The 27,884-nt window shown below is 43.8% G+C and overlaps 1 protein-coding gene across 1 annotated transcript; it reads right to left on the bottom strand.

The window, feature by feature from the left end:
• On the bottom strand, positions 1-26,998 carry LOC124039912 (pleckstrin homology domain-containing family M member 1-like). Its single transcript, XM_046356464.1, has 12 exons — positions 26,719-26,998; positions 24,331-24,418; positions 19,353-19,600; positions 12,607-13,236; positions 11,924-12,353; positions 11,501-11,678; positions 9,018-9,980; positions 8,762-8,907; positions 1,242-1,435; positions 928-991; positions 631-788; positions 1-521 (listed from the first exon to the last, which is right to left on the bottom strand). Exons 2-12 carry the CDS (start codon positions 24,382-24,384, stop codon positions 404-406), a joined length of 3,183 nt encoding a protein of 1,060 aa, XP_046212420.1. The 5' UTR covers positions 24,385-24,418; positions 26,719-26,998; the 3' UTR covers positions 1-403.
• Positions 26,999-27,884: the final 886 nt, after the last annotated feature.

Here is a 27,884-nt window from a genome sequence, read left to right as displayed (position 1 = left end):
CAATGACATCAATGTATACATTTATTTCATTTTTTTTGTTTTGTTTTGTTGCATAAAGTAGATTCTTTGCATCATCCTTCATATTTGATTCCGTGGCTTGGACACTCAAGACGGAGAGAGTTCAGAGAGGTAAGAACATATCAGTGGGCTTCACCTTGTCAATCACATTAATTCAATAGCAGAAACCTTTCTATATTAGTGCAAGTTGTGTAGCTCCTGGTTTTTTTTACACTATCCAGTTCGGTTGGTCATGTTTGGTCTGTGGTCGGTACATACAGTCACACTTCCTAATTGCACTTGATGTTAGTTCATGTAGAAAAAAGAAACTAGAAGCAGGACATTAATGTCTGCACTTGTCGTTTGTCATTTCATAGGTCTCTGCAGCTACAGGAAGGCCACTGGATCAAACAGAGCAGTCAAGCAGATCGCTCTCGAGGTACCTCTGAATACGCATGCATCGTGGACAGGAGGACGACTCGGCCTTGCAGGTTGCGTGAAACATTGCCTTACACTCTTTACACCTGAGTGGGAGACAGAGCGAGTGAGTTTGTGGAGAGAAAGAGCGGGGTGAACTGATCACCGAGTGAACACATCCCAATGTATTGAATTGATAAGGGACCAGGGCTCTACCTGACAGTGGTGTCGAACTGGAAGGGGAAGATGATGTCACTGGCATGACAGATCTGGCAGATGTAGCCCCTCTGGGTGCAAAGGTCACATTGTTGAACGTGGTTGGAGGCAAACAGGATCAACATATTCAAGTAGGCCACATATGTTCCCTCCGCTATCTAAACACATGGAAAAAAATACAATTTAAGCTTATTAACTACATCTACTTGGTGTGGTCTTGCAGGTTAAGAATGTGTATTATTTAATTGAAAGAGTGAAATGACTAACAGGTAATTAATGACTGTATATAGTAGATACCTGTTGTAAGTCCATGACACTGTAGAGATGGCTTGATTCTAACAGGTATGTCCTTAGGCCCAGTCTTGAGAAAAATAACACAATAGTTATACAAAGTCAAAAGCCTATGTGTAAATAATGAATGCATTGCCTTTTGGCCCAAGTCTAGATCACATAAAATAATGACCAGGGATGACTGGATTTCTCAGAATGAAGGATCAATATGATCCAGCTCACTTTGATAAACTTGCATTTGACCCAGTTCTGCAATACAAGAACATCCAAACAAAAGTTGCTCACACACGCGCACCCCACACACACACACACACACACACCTGGTCTGAATATCCTTGCATGGCCCACTGCGGCAGGTGAGCAGGTACTTTCCTACCAGCTGCAGCCTCTGTCTGAGACTGTGTGCCTGGGCCATGGCCTCAACATGCTCCCACAGGTTAGGGTTCAAAAGGTGAAGGTTGAGCAGGGGCTCATGTTCAACCTGAGCCAGCAGTTCGAGGGCCTGTCTGGAGACCTACATGTACACAACCAGGGCAAAGGACACACGAGAGCAGTTTAACAAACAATATTGATCAAAGGAGAACAAGATTAGTTCAATGTCAAAGCAAAAAGAAGAATTACAAAAATAGTTATTTTTCCATAGATGTGTGCAAATAAGAACAGGGTTCATATACATTTTGACAGGGAATTTCAACAAATTTCCATGACCAACAATTGGCGGTGTCTCCATGTACGTGTAAAGAAATTATGCGTAATGTGGTATCAACACTGGAAGCCAGTGCTCTGATCCCATGTACCTATCTCCTGTCGTTGTGCAAGGCACTTAACCCTCTGACATAAGTGAAATATCTGTTAGGCAACTGTATAAAACACATGGCCAACCCTCAGATTGGAGAGCTACTGGGTGTGCAGGCTTTTGATCAAACACAGAGACTGTTTATCAAGGTCTGGTTGAGCAGCTCATTTCTCAAATGTGGTTTGTGAGTGGGGGACAGGAACAAAAGCCCACACTCCCCCATTAGCTCTCCTGGAGGATGGTTGACCACCCTTTGATGTAAAACATTGCAACCAAATACATTTGATGCTTTAAATAATTTGCTAATTTTACCTTTATTTAACTAGGCAAGTCAGTTAAGAACAAATTCTTATTTTCAATGACGGCCTAGGAACAGTGGGTTAACTGCCTGTTCAGGGGCAGAACGACAGATTTGTACCGTGTCAGCTCAGGGGTTTGAACTTGCAAACTTCCGGTTACTAGTCCAACGCTCTAACCACTAGGCTACCCTGCCGCCATTCAATATATTAATGATCATATGGCTATGGTAGGCTACCAATCTTTTTATTCAGCAGTAGCAAGCCCACAAATATTCTTCAGTCATATTTATCTTAGCTACCTTAGAAGTGTTTACTTTGCAGTTTGACTAGCATCTATTGAGTTGCAATGTCCCATATATTGGATGGCCAAATCAACTGGAAAAGCAGTGCCTTCAGAAAGTATTCAGACACCTAGACTTTTCCCACATTTTGTTACCTTACAGCCTTATTCTAAAATGGTATAAATAAATGTAAAATAACATCTACACACAATACCCCATAATGACAAGGTGAAAACAGATATACCTTATTTGCATGAGCATTCAGACCCTTTGCTATTGATATCAATCCAAGATGGCATAGCAGTCAGGAGTCTGTCTTGTCCCATGTATATATTTTTATTCGCATTCTTTTAAATATTTTTCCTAAACCTCAACTTCAAAATGCTCTCCTGCAACCCACCTCACCCAATGTGGAGTGGATCTGTTTTTTTTCTAAAGTATTTCTATTTACCTCCGAACTGGAATACCTCAACTGAAGCTAAGCTAGCTAACTAGCTACCAGTCAGCTAACAATTGCTAGCAGTCATCAGCTAACCTTTAGCTCGTAAAGCGCTCGCCAGTTCGTACAACGCGTTTCAAACCAGAGCATACCGGACATATTTTTCTCTCCATATCCCCGGATTCCTACCGCAAACTCTGAACCTTTTCATCTGGATCATCACAGCTAGCTAACCGCAACCCGGGTTGACTACTCCTGGATAACGTTTCCATCCCAGACCTAGCACCAACTAGCCTGGAGCTAGCCCATGCTAGACCCATCTCCCGGCTAGGGCTCCTGGGCTACAATATCTACTCCCTAAGTTTGCTTTATTCACTGCTTTAGCACATTCTGCCAACCCGGATGTCTTAGCCGTGTCTGAATCCTGGCTTAGGAAAACCACCAAAAACCTGACATTTCCATCCCTAACTAAAACATTTTCCGCCAAGATAGAACTGCCAAAGGGGGCGGTGTTGAAATCTACTGCAGAGATAGTAAGACAGAACCCTGCAGGCTATCCAGGTTTGTACCCAAACAATTCGAGCTTCTACTTCTAAAAGTACACCTTTACAGAAACAAGTCTCTCACCGTTGCCACTTGCTATAGACCACCCTCTGCCCACAGCTGTGCCCTGTACACCATATGTGAATTGATTGCCCCCCATCTATCTTCTGAGCTCGTGCTGCTAGGTGACCTAAACTGTGACATGCTTAACACCCCAGCAATCCTACAATCTAAGCTTGATGCCCTCAATCTCACACAAATCACCTATGAACCTACCAGGTGCAACCCCAAATCCATAAACACGGGCACCCTCATAGATATCATCCTAACTCGCCCTCCAAATACACCTCTGCTGTTTTCAATCAAGATCTCAGCGATCACTGCCACTACCTGCATCCGTAATGGGCCTGCGATCAAACGACCACCCCTCATCACTGTCAAACCCTCCCTAAAACACTTCAGCAAACAGGTCGTTCTAATTGACCTGGCCAGGGTATCCTGGAATGACATTGACCTCAACCAGGCATCTACTGACGGGATATTCTTTAAAAGTGCCTTCCTCACCATCTTAAATAGGCATGCTCCGTTCAAAAAAAATGTAGAACCAAGAATAGATATAGCCCTTGGTTCACTCCAGACCTGGCTGCCCTTGACCAGCACAAAACCATCCTGTGGCCATTCTGCATTAGCATCAATTAGCCCCCGTGATATGCAACTTTTCAGGGAAGTTAGGAAAGCTAAGGCTAGCTTTTTCAAACAGAAATTTGAATCCTGTAGCACAAACTCAAAAAAGTTCTGGGACACTAAAGTCCATAATAAGAGCACCTCCTCCCAGCTGCCCACTGCACTGAGGCTAGGAAACACTGTCACTACCAATAAATCCACAATAATTGAGAATTTCAATAAGCATTTTTCTACAGCTGGCCATGCTTTCCACCTGGCTACCCCTACCCCGGTCAACAGCTCTGCACCCACCACAGCAGCTTGCCCAAGCCTCCCCCCATTTCTCCTTCATCCAAATCCAGATTGCTGATGTTCTGAAAGAGCAGCAAAATCTGGACCCCTACAAAATCAGGCGGGCTAGACAATCTGGACCCTCTCTTTCTAAAAATGATCAGCCGAAATTGTTGCAACCCCTATTTACTAGCCTGTTCAACCTCTCCTTCGTATCGTCTGAGATTCACATAGATTAGAAAGCTGCCGCGGACATCCTCCTCTTCAAAGGGGGAGACACTCTAGACCCAAATATATTCTACCCTGCCTTTCTAAAGTCTTTGAAAGCAAAGTTAACAAACAGATTACCGACCATTTCGAATCTCACTGTACTTTCTCCGCTATGAAATCTGGTTTCAGAGCTGGTCATGGGTGCACCTCAAGGTCCTAAATGATATAACCGCCATCGATAAGAGACATAACTGTGCAGCCATATTCATCGACCTGGCAAAGGCTTTCGACTATGTCAATCACAACATTCTTATTGGCAGACTCAACAGCCTTGGTTTCTCAAATGATTGCCTCGCTTGGTTCACCAACTACTTCTCCGATAGAGTGAAATCGGAGGGCCTGTTGTCCGGACCTCTGGCAGTCTATGGGGGTGCCACAGGGTTAAATTCTCGGGCCGACTCTCTTCTCTGTATACATCAATGATGTCGCTCTCGCTGCTGGTGATTCTTTGATCCACATCTACGCAGACGACACCATTATGTATACCTCTGGCCCCTCATTGGACACTTAACTAACCTCCAGATGAGCTTCAATGCCATACAACTCTCCTTCTGTGACCTCCAAATGCTCTTAAATGCAAGTAAAACTAAATACATGCTCTTCAACCAATCGCTGCCCGCACCTGCCCGCCCGTCCAGCATCACAACTCTGGACGGTTCGGACTTAGGTATTTGTATTTGTCCACATATTCTAGGTGTCTGGTTAGACTGTAAACTCTTCCACTCAAATTAAACATCTCCACTCCAAAATGAAATCTAAAATGTGCTTCCTATTTCACAACAAAGCATCCTTCACTCATGCTGCCAAACAAACATACCCTCGTAAAACTGCCCATCCTACCGATCCTCGACGATGTCATTTACAAAATAGCCTCCAACACTACTCAACAAATTGGACACAGTCTATCAGAGCCATCCGTTTCGTCACCAAAGCCCCATAGACTACCCACCACTGCGACCTGTACGCTCTCGTTGGCTGGCCCTCGCTTCATACTCGTCGACAAACCCACCGGCTCCAGGTCATCTACAAGTCTCTGCTAGGTAAAGCCCTGACTTATCTCAGCTCACTGGTCACCATAGCAGCATCCACCCGTAGCACGAGCTCCAGCAAGTATATCTCACTAGTCACCCGAAGCCAATTCTTCCTTTGGCCACCACTCCTTCCAGTTCTCTGCGGCCAATGACTGGAACGAACAACAAAAATCTCTGAAGCTGGATACTCTTACCTACCTCACTAGTTTTAAGCATCAGCAGTCAGAGCAGCTCCCAGATCACGGCACCTGTACATAGCTCATCTGTAAATAGCCCATCCCCATACTGTATTTATTTATCTTGCTCCTTTGCACCCCAGTATCTCAACTTGCACATTCATCCTCTGCACATCCTACCATTCCAGTGTTTAATTGCTATAGTGTAATTACTTTGCTACCGTGGCCTATTTATTGCCTTACCTCTTATCCTACCTCATTTGTACATGCTGTATATAGATTTTCCTACTGTATTATTGATTGTATGTTTGTTTATTCCATGTGTAACTCTGTTGTTGTATGTGTCGAACTGCTTTGCTTCATCTTGGCCAGGTCGCAGTTGCAAATGAGAACTTGTTCTCAACTAGCCTACCTGGTTAAATAAAAAAATTATGAGAATCGAAATTGAGCTCAGGTGCATCCTGTTTCCATTGATCATTCTTGAGATGTTTCTACAACTTGATTGTATTCCACCTGTGGTAAATTCAATTGATTGGACATGATTTGGAAAGGCACACACTTATATAAAAGGTCCCACAATTGACAGTGCATGTCAGAGCAAAAACCAAGCCATGAGGTCAAAGGAATTTGTCCTTAGAGCTCAGTGACAGGATTGTGTAGAGGCACAGATCTGGGGAAGGCTACCAAAAAATGTCTGCAGCATTGAAGGTCCCCAAGAACACAGTGGCCTCGATCATTCTTAAATAGAACAATTTCGGAACCACCAAGACACTTCCTAGAGCTGGCCGCCCAGCCAAAGTGTGTAATCGGGGGAAAAGGGCCTTGGTCAGGTAGGTGACCAAGAACCTGATGGTCACTTTGACAGAGCTCCTCTGTGGAAATTTGAGAACCTTCCAGAAGGACAACCATCTCTGCAGCACTCCACCAATCAGGCCTTTATGGTAGAGTGGTCAGACAGAAGCCACTACTCAATAAAATGCACGACAGCCCGCTAAAGACTCTCAGACCATGAGAAACAAGATTCTCTGGTCTGATGAAACCAAGGTTGAACTCTTTTGCCTGAATGCCAAGAGTCACATCTGGAGGAAACCTGGCACCATCCCTATGGTGAAGCAGGGTGGTGACAGCATCATGCTGTGGGGATGTTTTTCAGTGGCAGGGACTGGGAGACTAGTCAGGATCAAAGGAAACATGAACAGCGCAAAGTACAGAGAGATCCTTGATGAAAACCTGCTCCAGAGCGCTCAGGACCTCAGACACGGGCGAAGGTTCACCTTCCAAAAAGGACAACAACCCTAAGCACACTGCCAAGACAACGCGGGAGTGGCATTGGGACAAGTCTCAATGTCCTCGAGTGGCTTAGCCAGAGCCTGGACTGGAGAGACCTGAAAATAGCTGTGCAGTGACACTCCCCATCCAACCTGACAGAGCTTGAGAGGATCTGCAGAGAATAATAGGAGAAACTCACCAAATACAGGGGTTCCAAGCTTGTAGCGTCATACTCAAGAAGACTCAAGGCTGTAATCACTGCCAAAAGGTGCTTCAAGAAAGTACTGAGTAAAGAGTCTGAATAATGATGTAAATGTGATAGCAAATGTATTAAAAATAAAGTTTCTAAAAACCTGTTTTTGCTTTGTCATAATGGGCTAGTGTGTAGATTGAAGAGTGATTTTTAAAAAAAAAAAGGTTTTTTTAAAAGGCTGTAATGTAACAAAATGTTGAAAAAGTCAGAGAGATCCTTGATGAAATACTTTGTCTGAATACTTTCCGAATGTACTGCATCTACAAAACATGTTTTTAAACCACATAATCCAAAAGGCAACATTAATATTTTTCCTAAAATGAAATGTTCACTCTTCAAATTATTATTTAGATTATTTTCACAATTAAACAAGATTGTTGTTGATGCAACAAACTAAACAATCGTTTCAATGAAGGGTAACATTTTTTAAATCAACTTTGTATGGCCTTACTCGTGAGTTCGGTGGAAAGTTTTTTTGGGACATGATGACATTCCGAAAACATTACTACAAGCTAATAATAGCTTACCAGTTAACTACAGGGTATAAGATACACAAAAGTATGTGGACATGCCTTCAAATTAGTGGATTCAGCTATTTCAGCCACACTCGTTGCTGACAGGTGTATAAAATTGAGCACACAGCCATGCAATCTCCATTGACAAACATTGGCAGTAGAATGGCCTTACTTTAGATCAGTGACTTTCAACTTGGCACAGTCATAGGATGCCACCTTTCCAACAAGTCAGTTTGTCAAATGTATGCCCTGCTACAGCTGCCCCGGTCAACTGTAAGTTCTGTTATTGTGAAATGGAAATGTCTAGGAGCAACAACGGCACAGCTGCAAAGTGGTAGGCAATACAAGCTCACAGAACTGGACCGCGAGTGCTGAAGCACGTAAAAATAGTTTGTCCTCGGTTGCAACACTCACTACAGAGTTCCAAACGGCCTCTGGTAGCAACGTCAGCACAATAACAGTTAGTCTGGAGCTTCATGAAATGGGCCAAGCAGCCACACAAAAGCCTAAAATCAAAATGCGCATTGCCAAGCATCGGCGCATTGCCAAGCATCTGACAGTCCGACAGACGAATCTGGGTTTAGCGGATTCCAGAACGCTACCTGCCCCAATGCATAGTGCCAACTGTAAAGTTTGGTAGAGAAGGAATAATGGTCTGGGGCTGTTTTTCGTGGTTCGGGCTAGGCCCCTTAGTTCCATTGTAGGGAAATCTTAACACTACAGCATACAATGACATTCTAGATGATTCTGTGCTTCCAACTTTGTGGCAACAGTTTGGGGAAGGCGCTTTCCTGTTTCAGCATGAAATGTGCACAAAGCGAGGTCCATACAGAAATGGTTTGTCGAGATCAGTGTGGAAGAACTTGACTAGCCTGCACAGAGCCCTGACCTCAACCCCATTGAACACCTTTGGGATGAACTGGAACGGGGACTGGATTTTTATGACTATACAAACCCTAAAGAATAACCTTTACCAAGGATGTGTGTGGTGCATAGACCCCGTGAGAGACTCACCTCGCGAGGCGTGATGTCCCAGTTATGCACCATGCGGGAGGGTATGGCGATGACGTCACCTTGGTGACAAGCGTCGCAATAGTACTTCCCTGAGAACTCGCACAGTCTGGCTTTTCCCCGGGAGACCCCCACCAGCTTTGGACAACCTGCAGAGAAGGCGGTAATACATACTCGGTCTCTCCCAGTAACAGCATGGTAAGGGAAACTTAATGTTAACAAAAGAGTTTCCTGTTATTAGGTTGAGCTGTAGAGCTACCTGCACACTTGAAGCCCTGAAGGTCCAGGCCCTTCTCCGTGGGCACTGTATATAGATGGGCCAGCAGCACCCCGCCCCCCTTCAGTCTATGCTGCACCAGTCTGTGGATGTTCCCCCCTGCCCCAGTGGCTAACCCGGGGCTATTAGGCTCCCCGTTCTCTCCACTCTCCAGGTAGGAGTCCAGGGCTCCCCTGATGAGGCCCCTCCAGGCACACGCCTCCTCAGGGCTCTTGGCCCTCAGCTTGAGCGTATCTCCGATCGTTACGACCCTAAAGAAGGCCGGTCCCCCCAGAGAAACATCTGGGACCACGTCCCGTATCCCCTCGATGGGGTGGGAGCAGCACAGCACCTTTCGCCCATCCTGTACCCGGAAGCCGTTGAGAGTCTCCAAGGAGAGGGAGAAGACCAGAGGAGTCCAGTTACGAGCCTCTGCGTCCTGGGATAGGTACAGCACCGCCTCCTTAATGGCGTCTGACTCAGGGTCTGTGGGACGCGTCCAGTCTAGCTCAAGTGGCGGCTGCTGCTCAACCACAGTACCCCCTTGCTCAGGGCTGGTGGGTACGGAGGGGGAAGGGGAAGATTTTGGGGGCTCTTCCAGGATGACAAAGCTGTCAATGGGCTGCAGCACCTCTGAATGGTCGTCAAGGAGGTGCAACGGGCGGCACTTGCTGACGGCCTCTGCGATGCGGTCCACCCAGTCCTCTGCCTCGTCGTGGTTGGCTGCCCGCAGGTGGAGCCTCTTCCCTGGGAAGGCCAGGTCGAAGCGGCCCTCGGCGGAGGTGACGCGGGCGTCTTCGCAACGCAGCAGGGAGCAGTTGTCACAGCAGGTGCGCTCCTCTGCGTTCAGGTAGAGGCGGAACTCGAAGGGCGAGAGCTCGCAGTAGTAGTCCCGCCACAAGCCCACAGCGCCCCGCCGCTCCAGATGGCCCAGCTTCAGCAGCCCACGGAAAGGGTTGGACAGGCCTGAAGGAGAGAGGAAGAGTGAAAGGAAGGTCGAGGATGAAAGAGAAGAGTGAAAGAGAAAAGGGAGTGAATGAAAGAGCGAGTGAAGTCAGGAGCGCCATTGAAGAACTGCACAACAGATCTCTGAAGTGAGAAGGGCTCATTCCTGTCCAGATAACACTTTGCTAATGACACGCAAGTATAACAGGTTTTATTGTAACATGAAACCACAGTGCAAAAATGATATTCAACACATAAGTGTAACCCGTAGCTCTATATGGATAGGGCTACATTGAAATGTTTCTTCCAGAAGAAATATTGACAGCATATGCATAACCATGGTAGCAAACAAAGGGAACAGTTTAGAGTATATGGGAATTTGAAAGCTTGTTCGATTGCCAACATGACTGGCTGATTCTAAAATAGGATTTTACAGTGTTAGGCTTTCACAATGCAATTCCAAGAAGCAGATTGTAATTTGTGAACATAGAATGCATCTGCATTCAGATGTGTAAGTCCGCTGCAAATTGTCTTCACAATACAAAGATAGGCTCATTCTATATACCTTTACACTGTATATTACATGAGTTTAATGATATGGAAATGTGAAGCGCACATTTGAACTCACAGGTGATCGGCTGGCTTGTATGACATCAAAGGGGGTATTTATTATCGTTCAAAATACATTGAGTCCTCAGTTTACAGCATTTCCCTCAGACAACAAAACATCTGCCGAAGTTGCCCAAATAGCAGGAGGGAAGGGGCAACTTCTTGTCACAGACGGTGCTCAAATTTAGAACGGCTGTCAGTCAACAGCCATGCAGATCTGAAGCGGAGAACCTGAGTGCTGACATTGTGTATAGCATGTTACTGTACAGACACTGCGTTCCAATTTAGGCACTTAGCAAATCTGATTTGTTACATGCTCCAAATACAACAAATACACCTTACCGTGAAATGCTTACTTACAAGCCCTTAATTAACCAACAATGCAGTTAAAATATTTACTAAATATACAAAAAATTAATAAAAGAGTAACAATAAGAGACGGTGGCAGAAACACTATGTACAAAATAAGTACATAATCAGGGTCCAAATCTGCCATTTTCAACCCGTATATGGGTAGGAGTGTAAAGGGCTACACATAGTGTATCATAAGGAGGAAGTACCAGCAAGATAACCTATTTATAATTATCTGAAGTTGTAAGCAAAAATGAGGAAGCACATACCAAGACTAAGACAGAATTAATTTACAGTACTGATAGAGGCATTAAACAGTTCACACTGTCAGTTGTGGACTTCCCAATGACTCCTCATCATTGAACAAAATAATTTGTTTCATCTTGCTTCTCTTAAAACTAAAAGTGTGACAAAAACCAGAACAATGGATGAAAACTCAGGAGCAATACTTTGGCATGTCACCTCATGACCAAGGCCACTCTTATGGTGGTGGTTGAGCACTGATTACAACAGACTGCATCACAAGGTGTTGTGTTCAAGAAGTGATAGAAGTGGTGGTGCTCCTGGTTTTGGGAGCTTACCTATCTGCCTGCGGTGAACCACGCTGGGGGGAGACTGGGGAGTCTCAGGCTCTGGAGGGGGAGAGGTCAATCCATTCACACAAGCTGGGCCAGACCCTAGTAATGACTCATCGGGGTCAACCAGTTCCTCAAGGTGTGGCTTATAGATGTCATCCTCAGAGATCCAGGAGTGGGAATGCTGAGAAAGGGAAGACGGGTTTTACTTAGTGATGATTGGTGGCTAATTGAGAAAATCTTGAAATGGAATTGTTGTTTCAGCTTGTAACCATATAAATCCACAAATTATTTATAATTGCACAAAAACTTTGCACAATATGACTGCAAAAGGTCAAGGAGAACTCAAAGAACTTAAGGTCAGGTCTGATGAAGGGAATGAGGGGGAGACCGAGAGATAAACAAAAAAAAACAAGAGATTCAACTTACTGTGATTGAGTCTGTAGACATCCTCCTGCTATGCACACTGGTAGTGAGGCATAGGTTTGTGTGGGCTGAAGGCGCCGTGGTGCTCTTCGCGGAATCTTCTGTCTTTTTCTCCTTTGGCGTCTCTGTGACAGGCAGGTGAGGCGTTATCGCTGTTCTCTCCACACAGTCACTGTGACTGGAGGGCACTTCAGTGTGCGAGTACACTTCGGAAGGGACATGGGTCTTATTGGACAGCTCCTCCTGGTCTGACCCCACTGAAGCAGGGTTAGAGGAGCCAGTGAGGGGTGTGAATGGCCCCTGGGCCTCGCCGTCAGAGCCACTGGAGGCCGTATTCTCTGAGAGGTGGTCTGCACCCAGAGTGGAAACGTACAAATCCTCGTGCATGGAGTCCTGACTGAAGGTGGCACTCTCCCTGAAGTCTGCCAGATCACTGCAGTTACAGAAAGTAGGAAATGTCAGAGGTCAACAGAAATCCCCAAATGAAAACGAGGGACAACATGTTATCTAAGTATTTAACTAATTTCTGTACACATCGTTAGTTGAAGCATGTTGCTTTACATCACCTTTTTTGGATAAAAACATCTGCTAAATGTATTTTAATGGTTTGGAGATTCACACCATGGCTGTGATTCAAAGGGCCTCAATTCGTCAGACAGGCACACTGACCCACACTCACGACTTACTCTTTAAGAGGCCCCTTGGCATTGACATCGTTCTCCAGTCCGGCAGAGATCTCCAGTTCACATGGCCAGGGATCCTTGTCTGGGCTCTTGGGGTCCGAGCTTAGGCTGGAGGAGAGCTGAGATGACCCTGTGGTGTCCAGGCTCAAATTTGAAGAATTCAGAGGGGTCCTACCCCCTGAGACTCCACCAATCACCCTCCCTAGCACCCCTGCCCCCACATGCTGCACTTCGACCGTATCCGACCCGCCGGACGACAGTGACATCGTATCCCAAGAATTCTTGTGTTTGGTGAGACTGGGAAGATCGACAGCGTCGGCCTGGGTGGCGGGGCAGAGGCCGGCCAGAGCCAGTGGGGTGGTGGTCCACTCATTGAGCACGGCTGACTTGTACGAAAGGTTGAAGACCAGGGAGGCCAGGCCCTGGATATAACTGAGCAGCACCTCACGCTCCTCAGGGTCCAGGAGCAGGGCGGAGGGCTGGTAGTAGGCCTGCAGGTTGGAGCCCTCACGGAACAGGGAGGCCAAGTAGCACTCCATCAGGCCGTGGTTGAGGGCCAGCCGCAGCCAAGCCCGGCAGCGACCCACCTCCGTACCCACAAAGCTCAGCTTCTCCAGCTCCGTGATCACGTCACTGAGGGGGCCAGGAGGAGACATTAGAGAATCAATTTATGTACAGTAAACATACTACAACAATAGACACATACAGCAAGCTACACCATCTGATCTTAAACCTTTACTAATTGTCATTCTGCTTAACCACTAAAAACAGGGTATATGCAGGGTCCATGAAGTTTCATTTAAAGACTAAGACCTTTTTAATGCCACTTGGAATGCAATTAAGGTCTGCATGCCACACACACACACACACACACACACCTGCTAATATTCCTCTCCAGAAAGGAGCCCATGTGGGCAATAATTATTATTAGAATTATTTTCTTAGGGCTGGCTCATATTATCAAGGTGTATCATTTTAGCAATGTAAATTCTCCTGTCGCCCAACGGATGTTGTAGCATAGTGGGTGGCTAGATGGCTGAACAGCCCTTTTCAAATCAGATGTGTCAGCGCTACACCACTTGATATTGTTTAGCCTAATAACATATATATACACACACAATAGAGGTGCTGTTTTTTTTGGGACAGATTTGCCTAATGGTTTGTCAACTTGCGCACAATCCTTGACATCCCAGAGCTGCTGGCTCTTGCTCGTCTTGACCAGTCAGTCACGGAAAGTCGCAGGTGGGGCACAACACACGAAGCTCAAGGCCCGCTTTCCCCTTTCCTCCGGTATTTATTTAGCAAGCGTGATAACATATCAGACACAAGCAAAAACTCTTATATTAATGTAGCAGCCTATGTAGCACCTAAACATTAGTGATCTGTCATTCTGTATGGCATGGAAACAATATTATATTTCAGTCTGATCAATTGTAGGCTACTAACAGCAGCAGCTGCAGTCTAGCCTACTATGCGTCCTGACCCTCTGGCAGGGGGTAAGATACAGACGGTAACGTTGTGTACGCTATTTATAGCCCATTTGTTAGAGAAAATGTGAATAATAACACGTCATTTGTAAAGCGCTTTTCTTACACCTAAAGACGCTGAAGAAAATATGGAATAATAAAAACAACCCTAACACGGAACATTGAAAGCAGACAATCAAAGCCATATACTGGTGTCTTCAGACCCAGTGGACAGGAGAACAGAATTAACATTGGTCCTGGAAAGCTTTTCTGAACTGCTCAGTCTTTAGCTGAGCCTTGAACGAGGCCAGAGACTCTGCAGCCCTGACACAATGGGATCAAATTTGGTTTATATTCAAATTTGGGCTGACATGGCGACCTAGACTTTTTCAATCCAAAATGATTAACTAGAATTAATCAATAAACACAATAGCTGACATGGACTGTGAGTTAATGTTTAATTAGGCCTACAGTTGCATAGGGCAGGACTACACGACGCAAACCTGCATAAAGCAAGCGCTCCCCTATGAGTTTTATTGTCCAATCATGTTGCATTCTCTGTGCATAGGAAACTCCCAAGTCCTTCTATAAAATATAATTAATATGAACAAATACAAGGTTCCTGCAGTTCGACAAGGTTCTCATCCTCCCCAAGGCCAGGAGTTTTTTTTTCTCTAAATCATGTGACCGGATTAGATCAAATGTCAGGTCTCATCATAGCTCATATTCAACCATTTCAAAAACAGATCATGTCATACCATATAAGGCACAGAGTTTTACCTTATTAGGTTACCAGATCAGGAAAAACTACAGGCACCAGATTTTCTTTTCTTGCCACAACACTCTGGGACCTGTGGTGCCAAGTATTTAAAACACCCAGAGTAATTACATGACACATTATTATGTAAAACTCTGTCAAGTTGGTTGTTGATAATTGCTAGACTGTAATTTAAGTCTTGCCATTGATTTTCAAGGTGATTTAAATCAAAACAGTAACTAGACCCCTCAAGAACATTCACAGTCTTCTTGGTAAGCAACCAGTGTACAAAACATTAGGAACAGCTGCTCGTTCCATGACACAAACTGACCAGATGAAAGCTATGATCCCTCCTTCTGTAAGCTCAGTTGGTAGAGCATGGCGCTTGTAACGCCAGGGTAGTGGGTTCGATTCCCGGGACCACCCATACGTAGAATGTATGCACACATGACTAAGTCGCTTTGGATAAAAGCATCTGCTAAATGGCATATATTATTATTATTATATTATTATTGATGTCACCAGTTAAATCCACTTAAAAAAAAATCAGTGTAGCTGAATTGGGGGGGGGGTTAAAGGAGGATTTTTAAGCCTAGAGACACATTGTGTGTGACACTCAGAGGGGGGAATGGGCAAGATAATAGATTTAAGCGCCTTTGAACAGGGTATGGTAGGAGCTGCCAGGCACATCTGTTCGAATGGGTCAAGAACTGCAACACTACTGGGTTTTTCATGCTCAAGAATGGTCCAACACCCAAAAGATATCCAACCAACATTTATGAGAGGCATTGAAGTCAACATTAGCTAGCATCCCTGTGGCATGCTTTCAACACCTTGAGTCCCTGCCCCAACTAATTGAGGCTGTTCTGAGGGCAAAAGGGGGTGCAACTCAGTGTATATTTGGCCTCGTTTTAAGTTATTGTCCTGCTGAAAGGTGAATTTGTCTCCCAGTGTCTGTTGGAAAGCAGACTGAAGCAGGTTTTCCTCTAGGATTTTGCCTTTGCTTAGCGCTATTCCGATGACAAGCATATCCATAACATGATGCAGCCACCACCATGCTTTAAAATATGAAGAGTGGTGCATGTTGTTTTGGAATATTTTTATTCTGTACTGGCTTATTTTTCACTCTGTCATTTAGGTTAGTATTGTGGAGTAACTACAATGTAACTACAAAAATATAAATGCAACATGTATAATTTGTCATTTTTCATGAGCTGAAAAAAAAAATCCCAGAATTGTTCCATGCACACAAAAAAGCTTATTTCCCTCAAATTTCATGCACAAATTTGTTTACATCACTGTTAGTGAGCATTTCCCCTTTGCCAAGATAAGCTATCCATCTGACCGGTGTGGCATATCAAGAAGCTGATTAAACAGCATTATCATTACACAGGTCCACCTTGTGCTGGGGACAGTAAAAGGCCAATCTAAAATGTGCAGTTGTCACAAACTGCCACATTTATGTCTCAAGTTGAGGGAGTGTGTAATTGTCATGCTGACTGCAGTATTATCAACCAGAGCTGTTGCCAGAGAATTTTATGTTAATTTTGCTACCATAAGCAGCCTCCAACATCATTTTAGAGAATTTGGTAGTATGTCCAACCTGCCTCACAACAGCAGACCACGTGTAACCACACAGACAAGGACTTAAGCTTATTCACCTGCAGGATCGTATGAGACCAGCCATCCGGACAGATGATGAAACAGGAGTATTTGTTTGTAATAAAGCCTTTGTGAGAAGAAAAAAAAAAAAACTCTTCCTGATTGGCTAGGCCTGGCTTCCCAGTGGGTAAGCCTGTGCCCTCCCAGGCCCACCCATGGCTGCACCCCTGCCCAAACATGTGAAATCTATAGATTAGGGTCTAATGAATTTAATTAAATCGACTGATTTCCTTAGATGAATTGTAACTCAGTAAAACCATTGTTGCGTTAATATTTTTCTTTAGTATACTTCCTATCCAACAACTGAGTTAGGAAGGACGCCTGTATCTTTGTAGTGACTGGGTTTATTGATACACCATCTAAAGTGTCATTAATACCTTCATAATGCTCAAAGGGATATTCAATGTCTGCTTTTTCATTTTTACCCATCTACTAATAGGTGCCCTTTGCGAGGCACTGGAAAACTTTCCCGGTCTTTGTGGTTGAATCTGTGTTTGAAATTTGCTGCTTGACTAAGTGGCCTTAGAGATAATTGTATGTGTGGGTTACAGAGATAAGGAAGTCATTCAGAAAAATCATGTTATACACTATTATTGCAAACAGAGTGAGTCCATGAAACTTATTAAGCACATTTTTACTCCTAGTCTTGCTGTAACAAAGGAGTTGAATACTTATTGACTCAAGACATTTCAGCTTTTCATTTTTAATTAATTTGGAAAAAAACATAATTCCACTTTAACATTATGGGGTATTATGTGTGGGCCAGTGATCAAAAAAGTCTAAATGTAATCCATTTTAAATTCAGGCTGTAACACAATGTGGAAAACGTCAAGGGGTATGAATACCTTCGGAAGGCACTGCACTTTCATTGCAGAAAGCAGGTTAATGCACATTAACCAAATAATGTTTTTTAGAACAAAAACATTTGCAGGAACGCTGTGTAGCCTAATCAGCGATGTAAGCAAAATTGCTTCGGTAAGAGGAGGGCAATGTCGGGGTCAGAAATGTAGTGTTGTCTTTCAGATTGTATAGGCTACCGTGCTCTCTCCTCTGGCAACAGCCCGTCCAATCACGGGACCTATGTGTATAAAGCATTTTTTTAGGGTGTTCTATTAAAGCCAAGTGTAGCAGGTTGTGAACTCTGCAAACAACGCCTCCACTCCGAGAATGAGAACAGGAAATGACTAATACATGCATTAACAGAAATTAATGTAACCAAATGACAGAGATAAACGGTACATTTACAAGGCTTAATGGTGACGTACGTAATGGGGAATTTATAGAAATAAAAAAAGGGCAAACCATTCACAAAATTAAACTAAAGTGCAAGAATTAGCGGGAGACAACGGAGCGCATTCTAGAGAGCCGAGTGTACGCATTCTAGAGGGCCGAGTGTACGCATTCTGGAGAGCCGAGTGTACGCATTCTGGAGAGCCGAGTGTACGCATTCTAGAGAGCAGAGTGTACGCATTCTAGAGAGCAGAGTGTACGCATTCTAGAGAGCAGAGTGTACGCATTCTAGAGAGCCGAGTGTACGCATTCTAGAGAGCCGAGTGTACGCATTCTAGAGAGCCGAGTGTACGCATTCTAGAGAGCCGAGTGTACGCATTCTAGAGAGCCGAGTGTACGCATTCTAGAGAGCCGAGTGTACGCATTCTAGAGAGCCGAGTGTACGCATTCTAGAGAGCCGAGTGTACGCATTCTAGAGAGCCGAGTGTACGCATTCTAGAGAGCCGAGTGTACGAATTCTGGAGAGATATCTTAGCTGGACAACCTTCCCCTTCTTGTGTCAACCATTTCAAATTATACTCAAGATGCATTATGCTTTTCACTGACAGCCACAACTCAATAAATAGGCTAGGCTTATTGCCACACACTGCTGAAATTGCAGGCTTCCCAAATAGGCATAAGCCTAAGCGCTTGTGATTTAAAATCAATCCACATCTGTTTTTGTTTTGTAAGCGAATGATCCTCTGTGGCTAATTCATGCTCTCTGGTGAAGTCTTTTCAATAATTTTTGTTTAGACAGTAGTTTTGTCAAAACATCAATTTACTTTAAGGGAAGCCAGCATCCGACCAGTGCACTATACACCCACCAACTTCTCTTTCCAATTTGCAAGTGGTCTATACCAGAGAGCTGAATATAACGACGAGAGGCTCATGTCTCCGCCCTAGCAATGGAAGTCGTTGTCCCAAAGCAGAAAGGGAGGAAACCAAGTTCAGGTCTGCATATTAAGCCCATAGAAATTAGAAGTCGACCGATTAAAATCGGCATGCCCAATTAATTAGGGCAGATTTAAAGTTTTCATAACAATCGGTGATCAGCATTTTTGGACGGCGATTATGGCCGATTACATTGCACTCCACGAGGAGACTGCATGGCAGGCTGACCACCTGTTATGCGAGTGCAGCAAGGAGCCAATGTAATGAATTATCATCAATAATTAATTGATGTTACATTTTTGTATTTTTTTGCTGTGGTTGTAACAATCAAGTAGCAGCACAATATAACGGAAACACTGTAGTCATGTCCATCACATGTTTAAGACCGTTGAAAACCTTAAATTCAGTTTAGACTCAGTGAATTTATGACTTTAAAAACGCACTGACACCCTGTGTAAATGTGATTTGTTGTACGCACTTATTGCATCAGGGGATATAAACATCCCATTATCTCAACTTCAACTTGTCATGCTTACAGCAACTGTCACAGACAGACTGATCGCACCTACAGAAAGCATTTGAGTATGAAAGTCTATCTCACTAAAGTGATTGAGAGTAGAGACAATGCATTAGAGGGGTATGTAGGGTTATCTGTAGAGGTAAGTGTAATTCCTAGTGTACAGCTCCAGGCTTCCACCCACCGGTGAGTGACCGTCTTGAGAAGGCTCCAGAACACAGGTTGGGGGAGGGGTCCCCGGGACCCCCCTTTCCTGCCATGTCCTCCGGACTTGGAGCGGACATATTTGCTCTTGATGCCGTGGATAAAGACGGCCTCCAGAGAAGAGCACAGCAGGTTGGCGTCGCCATCCTCGCTGGTTACTACAGCATCAGTCATCACGTAGCGCTTCTGCAGAGCCTTGAGTGACCACGCCAACTTCTCTTTGATCCACTAAAAGAAATGGTGAGATGGGTTAAATCAAAATGGATATATATAGTACTCCGTTTACTTCCTTTCAGCTTCCCTTTCACTAAGGCAACTACAATCATTCTCATTTTAAAATGTCAACCTGAAATGTAGGCCTATTCATGTGGAAATCAATGTAGTCATAGGTACATTACATAACTTGGTGAAAACCTCTGCATGAAGACTCAACAAGGTGAAAGGCAGTGGGACATTCCATTGCTTCCATTATGGCATCAATCAGATCAAACATTTTGTCACTATGACGGGGGTCGGCCGACGGCCTTGGGTCAAAAAGTTGTGCAATAAAGGTGGTAGGGAGCAATATAGTTTGTAGGCCTTGAATGATAAACGCAGCATCATATGATGCAAAATGCTTTCATACCGGCTGTACTTTGAAAGTTACACATCTTGAAAACTTGATGGGTGACAAGCAAACATTTTGGAACTATAACGGACCAATAAAACAAAGAGTTTGGGTGGAGTTTTCCTTTAACATACAGGTGCGACCATTTTACTCACATATGCACCTAATTATTTTGTTGTGCGACCTGCGCCTAGGAATAAAAATACAAATCATTCACCCAGGTGAGAATTGTAGCAATGATTACTTTACTGTACCACAGCCTCTGAGTGCCATGGAAAATACACTGAGCGCAGATTCATTAATCACGATTGTAATATTAAAAGAAAACTGCTTATTACCTCAAATATCGTGCTCCTAAATGTCTGCCAACGCTAACTATTTCCACTGGTGGCATTGGTGCGGTCACCTTTTTCAGTTGGTGGCACAAGCACATGGTTTGGTCTGCTGTCACCAAGGCAAAGGGTGGCTACTTTGAATCTCAAATATAAAACATTTTGATTTGTTTATCACTTTTCTGGTTAGTACATGATTCCATGTGTGTTATTGCATAGGTTATCTTCACCATCATTCTACAAAGTAGAAAAATAGTTTAAAAAAAAAAAAACTGGAATGAGTAGGTGTGTCCAAACTTGACTGGTACTGTACATTTTCTTTATATCAGGTTTCTTTAGACCGGTCTAAAATAAATAATGGATTCATTATGAAGGTGTAGAATATATTACATGGATTTATTAGACATGTAGATGTTCCAAAAGGTCTGCATCAGTGGCTTGTAGACTACGTGTGGAAGCCAGAGCTGTGTTCGAAAACTCATAATAACCGCACTATTTGCAACGTAAATGGTTATTGGTCATAGTATGATATAGTTAGTCCCATTATACAATTGTTCAGAAAATGGGTAGGGTTTCAAAACATATTAGTATATTAACTAAACTCCTCCCACTGTCAACTGTGTTTATTTTCAGCAAATGTGTAAATATTTGTACGAACATAAGATTCAACAACTGAGACATAAGCTGAACAAGTTCCACAGACATGTGACTAACAGAAATTGAATGTGTCCCTGAACAAAGGGGGTGGGGGTCAAAATCAAAAGTAACAGTCAGTATCTGGCGTGGCCACCAGCTGCATTAAGTACTGCAGTGCATCTCCTCCTCATGGACTGCACCAGATTTGCCAGTTCTTACTGTGTACTGCAGTAGTTACCCCACCAAGGCACCTGCAAGTTCCCGGACATTTCTGGGAGGGAATTGCCCTAGCCCTCACAATCCGTTCCAACAGGTCCCAGACGTGCTCAAGGAAATTGCTGGCCATCGCAGAACACTGACATTCCTGTCTTGCAGGAAATCACGCACAGAACAAGCAGTATGGCTGGTGGCATTGTCATGCTGAAGGGTCATGTCAGGATGAGCCTGCAGGAAGGGTACCACATTAGGGAGGAGGATGTCTTCCCAGTAACGCACAGTGTTAGGATTGCCTGCAATGACAACAAGCTCAGTCAGATGATGCTGTGACACACCACCCCAGACCATGACGGACACTCCACCTCCAAAACAATCCCGCTCCAGAGTACAGACCTCGGTGTAACACTCGTTCCTTCGACAATAAACGCAAATCCGACCATCACCGCTGGTGAGACAAAACCGCAGTTTGTCAATGAAGAGCACTTTTTTCCAGTCCTGTCTGGTCCAGCCACCATGGGTTTGTGCCCATTGGTGACGTTGTTGCCGGTGATGTCTTGTGAGGACCTGCCTTACAACAGGCCTACAAGCCCTCAGTCCAGCCTCTCTCAGCGCTGATGGAGGGATTGTGCGTTCCTGGTGTAACTCGGGCAGTTGTTGTTGCCGCCATCCTGTACCTGTCCCGCAGGTGTGATGTTCAGATGTACAGATCCTGTGCAGGTGTTGTTACACGTGGTTTGCCACTGCGAAGACAATCAGCTATCCTTCCTGTCTCCCTGTAACGCTTTCTTAGGCGTCTCACAGTACAGACATTGCAGTTTATTGCACACTGGCCACATCTGCAGTCCTCATGCCTCCTTGAAGCATGCCTAAGGCACGTTCACGCAGATGGGCAGGGACCCTGGGCATCTTTCTTTTGGTGTTTATCAGAGTCAGTAGAAAGGCCTGTTTAGTTTTCATAACTGTGACCTTTATTTTATTTTACGAGGCAAGTCAGTTAAGAACAAATTCTTATTTTCAATGACGGCCTAGGAACAGTGGGTTAACTGCCTGTTCAGGGGCAGAACGACATATTTTGTACCTTGTCAGCTCGGGGATTTGAACTTGCAACCTTTCGGTTATTAGTCCAATGCTCTAACCACTAGGCTACCTTGCCGCCCCACCGTAATTGCTGTTAGTGTCTTAACGACCGTTCCACAGGTGCATGTTCATTATTTGTTTATGGCTCATTGAACAAGCATGGGAAACAGTGTTTAAACCCTTTTCAATTAAGATCTGTAAAGTTAATTGGATTTTTACGAATTATCTTTGAAAGACAGGGTCCTGAAAAAGGGACGTTTCTTTTTTTGCTGAGTTTATATGCTAACTACAATGTTTATTGACTTGATAATTCACGTCATTCTTAGCTAAGTGGTATAGTCGTTGTATGCTCTCAATGGACATGGTTAATTCTGGCAATCTACTCTGATTTCAGAGTACTCTCGTCTGAGTGTGCCAGAGCGCAGAATAACTTGAGTTTACGAATGCTCAATGGTTTAATATAGCCGACGTCAATAAACGTTGGGGGGAAAAAATGTAATTAAATTGTTGCCAGGAGCAGTTACCAACGCTGTGGATAACATGAAAACAGCTCTGCTAGGGCAAGTAAAATGGTCAGAGTGAGGGGTGCGCTCATTTGTGTCTGGAACTAGTAAGCTAGCCAACGTTAGCTTAGGTGCTTGACTGCCGTTTTGAGGTCAGAACGCTCGGACAACCCTAAACCTCAGCCAGAGCGTCCAGTGTGGGCCCTCTGAACATTCCGAGAGCGAAACACTCTGGATTTATGAACGCCCAGAGTGCACTCTAGATTGAATTTATGAACACACCTGAAAACATAAAATGTCTAGCTAGTCATTTGTTATGCCAACAAGCGGTTGCATAGCAACAGCATCAACTTCCAGTATATAGGCAAAGCGCTAGTAAACTCAACTGAAAGGATACCCTTCGTTTACAGTATAGTAAAATAATCTAAAAGTATATAGTAAGTTAGTATGGGTATTCGAACACTGCTCAGGAGTAGCTAAATGTGTTTGTTAATTAACGGTCACTTACTGCGAGACCGGCAGTTATTTGCTTGACAATCACCGGCTAACAGAATTTCATGACCACCACAGCACTAAGTGGGCCAACATTCCACAGGCCACAATCAACAGCCTGATCAACTCTATACGGAAGATGTGTCAGGCTGCAATGAGGCAAATGGTGGCCACACCAGACACTAACTGGTCTTCTGATCCACGTCCCTACCTTTTCTTATGGCATCTGTGACCAACAGATGCATATCTGTATTCCCAAGTCATGTGAAATCCATAGATTAGTGTTTAAAATGTATTTCAATTGACCTTTTTCCATATATGAACTGTAACTCAGTAAAATCATTGAAAGTGTGGCATGTTGCAATTATTTTTGTTTAGTATCATTTGGACCATGCACAGGCTATACACTCATTTTGGAGTAGAATGTCATTTAAAAAAAAAAAAGACACCACCACCACCCCCCTCCAAGCGTGTGAAATTTAGGGTGTTTCAGATTTGGTCCAGACTAACAAAATGTGTTCGTTTGGGGGAGGAGCTCATTACAATAATAGCCAGTGTATATAATAATACCCAACTTTCCAGAAGGACAGGTCCACTGCCATAATTCTGTTACCGAATGTAAATCCACTTCACCTACTGTAGTTCAATAACCAAAATATATGCATTTTTTTCCAAGCTCAAGGTGTCATGTCATAGCTGACACCCAATTCTTTCTGCAGATATCTTTGAATCTTGATTCAGAGCAGATATTTGATATATTTTGGGAAAATGTGGTCAAATAAAAAAAAAATAAACTGAGGAAGATTTTACTATAATTCTGTTACCAAACTTCGCATCTGCAGTTCTTCCAGTAAATGTGTATTTGTAAAATGTTGTGTGTAAATTCTTCAAAGAAACTTTGAAAATCAACAGGTTTTGTTTGGCATACATTTCAAAGTGAAAAATCTGAATCAATGCGTAATGCAGCCATGTGTCACTCAAACACTAACAAAGTAGGCCCCATCTGTGAAAGATATCTGATCAACTTTTCAGTGTTAAGTGGAAGTGGTTTATTGGATTAGGCAGGCCATTTACAGTAAAGGAGGTTGAGCCTACCTGCTTGACGTCTTCCGCCTCTGGCCCAGTATCTGGTGTCTGTGTGGCTAGCATCGTGCCTCCAGGGATGAGTTTCTCTCACATCTCGCTGTGACATACACATAAGATATCCCCTGTGATTATACTGGCAAAAACAAGCTGAACCAAGAATAACTCGCTGAAAAATACATTGTCAGTCAGTTCTGCAATTCCCAGCACCCTTTCTTCTCAATGTAGGTGACACTTGACATACAGTGCTTTCAGAAAGTGTTCAGACCCCTTGACTTTTCCCACATTTTGTTGTTACAGCCTTATTCTAAAATGGATTACATCATTTCCCCCCCTCAATCTACACACAACACAATTGAAGCAAAAACAGGCTTAGACGTTTTCGCAAAATAAAATAAAATATCACATTTACATAAGTATTCAGACCCTTTACTCAGTACTTTGATGAAGCACCTTTGGTAGCATCAAGTCTTCTTGGGTATGGAACTACAAGCTTGGCACCTGTATTTGGGTAATTTCTCCCATTCTTCTCTGCAGATCCTCTCAAGTGCTGTCAGGTTGGATGGCAAGTGTTGCTACATAGCTATTTTCAGGTATTTCCAGAGATATTAGATCAGGTTCAAGTAAAGGCTCTGGCTGGGCCACTAAAGATCAATGAGACTTGTCCCGAAGCCACTCCTGGGATTTCTTGGCTGTGTGCTTAGGGTCGTTGTCCTGTTGGAAGGTGTACCTTTGATCCAGTCTAAGGTCCTGAGCACTCTGGAGCGGGTTTTCATCAATGATCTCTCTGTACTTTTCTCAGTTCAGTTATCCCTCAATCCTGACGAGTCTCAGTCCCTGCTGCTGAAAAACAACCCCACAGCATGATGCTGCCACCACCATGTTTCACCATAGGGATGGTATTGGCCAAGTGATGAGCAGTGCCTGGTTTCCTCCAGATGTGACACTTAGTATTCAGGCCAAAGAGTTCAATCTTGGTTTCATCAGACCAGAGAATATTGTTTCTCATGGTCAGTCTTTTAGGTGCCTTTTGGCAAACTCCAAGCGGGCTGTCATGTGCATTTTACTGAGGAGTGGCTTCCGTCTAGCCACTCTACCATAAGTGGAGTGCTGCAGAGATGGTTGTCCTCCTGGAAGGTTCTCCCATCTCCACAGAGGAACTCTGGAGCTTTGTCAGTGACCATCGAGTTCTTGGTCACCCCCTGACCAAGGCCCTTCTCCCCTGAATGTTCAGTTTGGCCAACTCTACGAAGAGTCTCGGTGGTTCCAAACTTCTTCCATTTAAGAATGATGGAGGCCACGGTGTTCTTGGGGACCTTCAATGCTGCATAATTGTTTTTGGTACCCTTCCCCAGATCGGTTCCTCGACACAATCCTGTCTCGGAGCGTAATGAACAATTCCTTCGACCTCATGGCTTGGTTTTGCTCTGACATGCACTGTCAACTGTGGGACCTTATATATAGACAGTGTGTGTTCCAAATCATGTTCAATCAATTTACCACAGGTGGACTCCAATCAAGTTGTAGAAACATCAAGGATGTTCAATGGAAACAGGATGCACCTGAGCTCAATTTCATAGTAAATGGTCTGAATACTTATGTAAATATATTTTATACATTCACAAAACTCTAAACCTGTTTTTGCTTTGTCATTATGGGGTACTGTAGATTGAGGGAAAACTTTTTTTTAGAATAAGGCTGTAATGTAACAAAATGTTGTAAAAGTGAATGGGCCTGAACACTTTCTGAACGCACTGTATTTAAAGTAAGCAAACAGACTAAAGGGCTGTGACATTTGTTGACATTAAAAATAATCTTACATCTGCATTTTCGGTTTAAACGGAAGTAGCCTATCAGTGAGTGGACACTTCAGAGTTTAGGCCTAGACATTAATCAGACGGTCTGCTGATGTTTTTGTTGATGGCAAGATATGTAGTCACAGAGCAAAATTGAGACGGGTTCACTTCCTGAAAGAACTGAAAAAACGGAACGTCCAGTAGTACTCGTACTCATGAGACCATTACCGTGTGTGTGCGCGTCAAAAGTTGTGGCTTGATCATTGGATTCCTTGCTGTGTCCATCTAGCTACGTTAACGACAGTAGTGCACAAAAACAACACTACTTTCTTATTCCTAAAACTCAATACCCAATGTTTACGTCTAGAAGTCAGCTTGAGAACGCCCGGTATTGTCGTCTTAAAAGGTATGTCAGTAAAAAGCTACACACACACACACACACACACACACACACACACACACACACACACACACACACACACACACACACACACACACACACACACACACACACACACACACACACACACACACACACACACATATTTGCCAAGAAATATAGATAAAACATAAGGAACATCGCGTATCTAAGTTAGCTACATACCGTGTGATTGAGTTGGGCTACCGGCGTCGTTAGTTAGTTATGTTTGAAAAGAAGCGATACAATACTTTTTCCCCCACCGCTTTGTTGTTCTTGTTTGACTCCTACATTCACAGCAACATTGTCTCATGCTGTCATTTCTTTCACACGTACATTCCCGAGTCTGACATGGAAAGAACAGTCGGCTCGGACGTGTCTTCGATCTTCAACCAACGTTAACTCAGATTCAGGTTCAACTCAATGAGATGCATCACGGGATATTCTTTTTTTTTTATTCTGTGGGTTTTATGGAGGACTACAACCCCAAAACGTGTATTGCCGCCACCAAATGGACGGGTTGAAACCAAAACAAGATAGAAAGAAAATTCATACGTAATAGTGAAACCAACTTAATCCAGCCAAATAAAAATAGTACACTAACAAAACTCCAATTTATTAATTCTTTCAAATCTTCATATCTTCTTTCTCAGGCTCTAGGACTTGAGGGAGTGGTATTCCTTGTGACAATATTCCATGTAAATCCTTCACCGAGGAATCTTTCAGCCCCAGGAACCTCTCCACCGCATCCACAATGATTTCTATCTTCTATCTTCCTTCTCTCCCCCTTGGCAGTGCCATTAATCCCCATACCTATAAAGACCACAAAATCCACCTTCTTAACCTTTAAAATATCAGGATCCTGCTGGTGAAAGGCAACCCCTGCAGCCTGCAGTGAAGGCCTGTCCACCACCATGGGCTTTTCAGGTGCATGATTCAAACCCTCAACCCATTTAACAGTTGCTGCATATGAAATGCTCTGGACAGCCCTGACTTTGGACTCCTCATTCTCTTTCATCCCTGTGGGGCATTTGAAAGATGTAGCTTCATGGTTCCCACCACAATTGCAACATGTCACATTTTCATCACTTTTATAACACATGATATGATCTTTTCCACAACTTGGACATCTCGACAGCTCCCTCCTGCAAACACTTGAAACACGACCAAATGCTTTACAATGATCACACTGCGTTGGTCTTTGGATACATGCTCTGACTCTGTAGTTAATATACCATAACTGCACATGAGTAGGGAGAGACTCCATATAAAAAAAAACTAAAGAACAGACAGACTCTTCACTTTTTCTTCATTCACCACATGATTCATCTATTCAACATCAACTTCTCACG

Source organism: Oncorhynchus gorbuscha, linkage group LG07, assembly GCF_021184085.1.
Source record: "Oncorhynchus gorbuscha isolate QuinsamMale2020 ecotype Even-year linkage group LG07, OgorEven_v1.0, whole genome shotgun sequence".
Lineage (NCBI taxonomy): Eukaryota > Metazoa > Chordata > Actinopteri > Salmoniformes > Salmonidae > Oncorhynchus > Oncorhynchus gorbuscha.
This window is presented reverse-complemented; position numbering and strand designations above follow the sequence as displayed.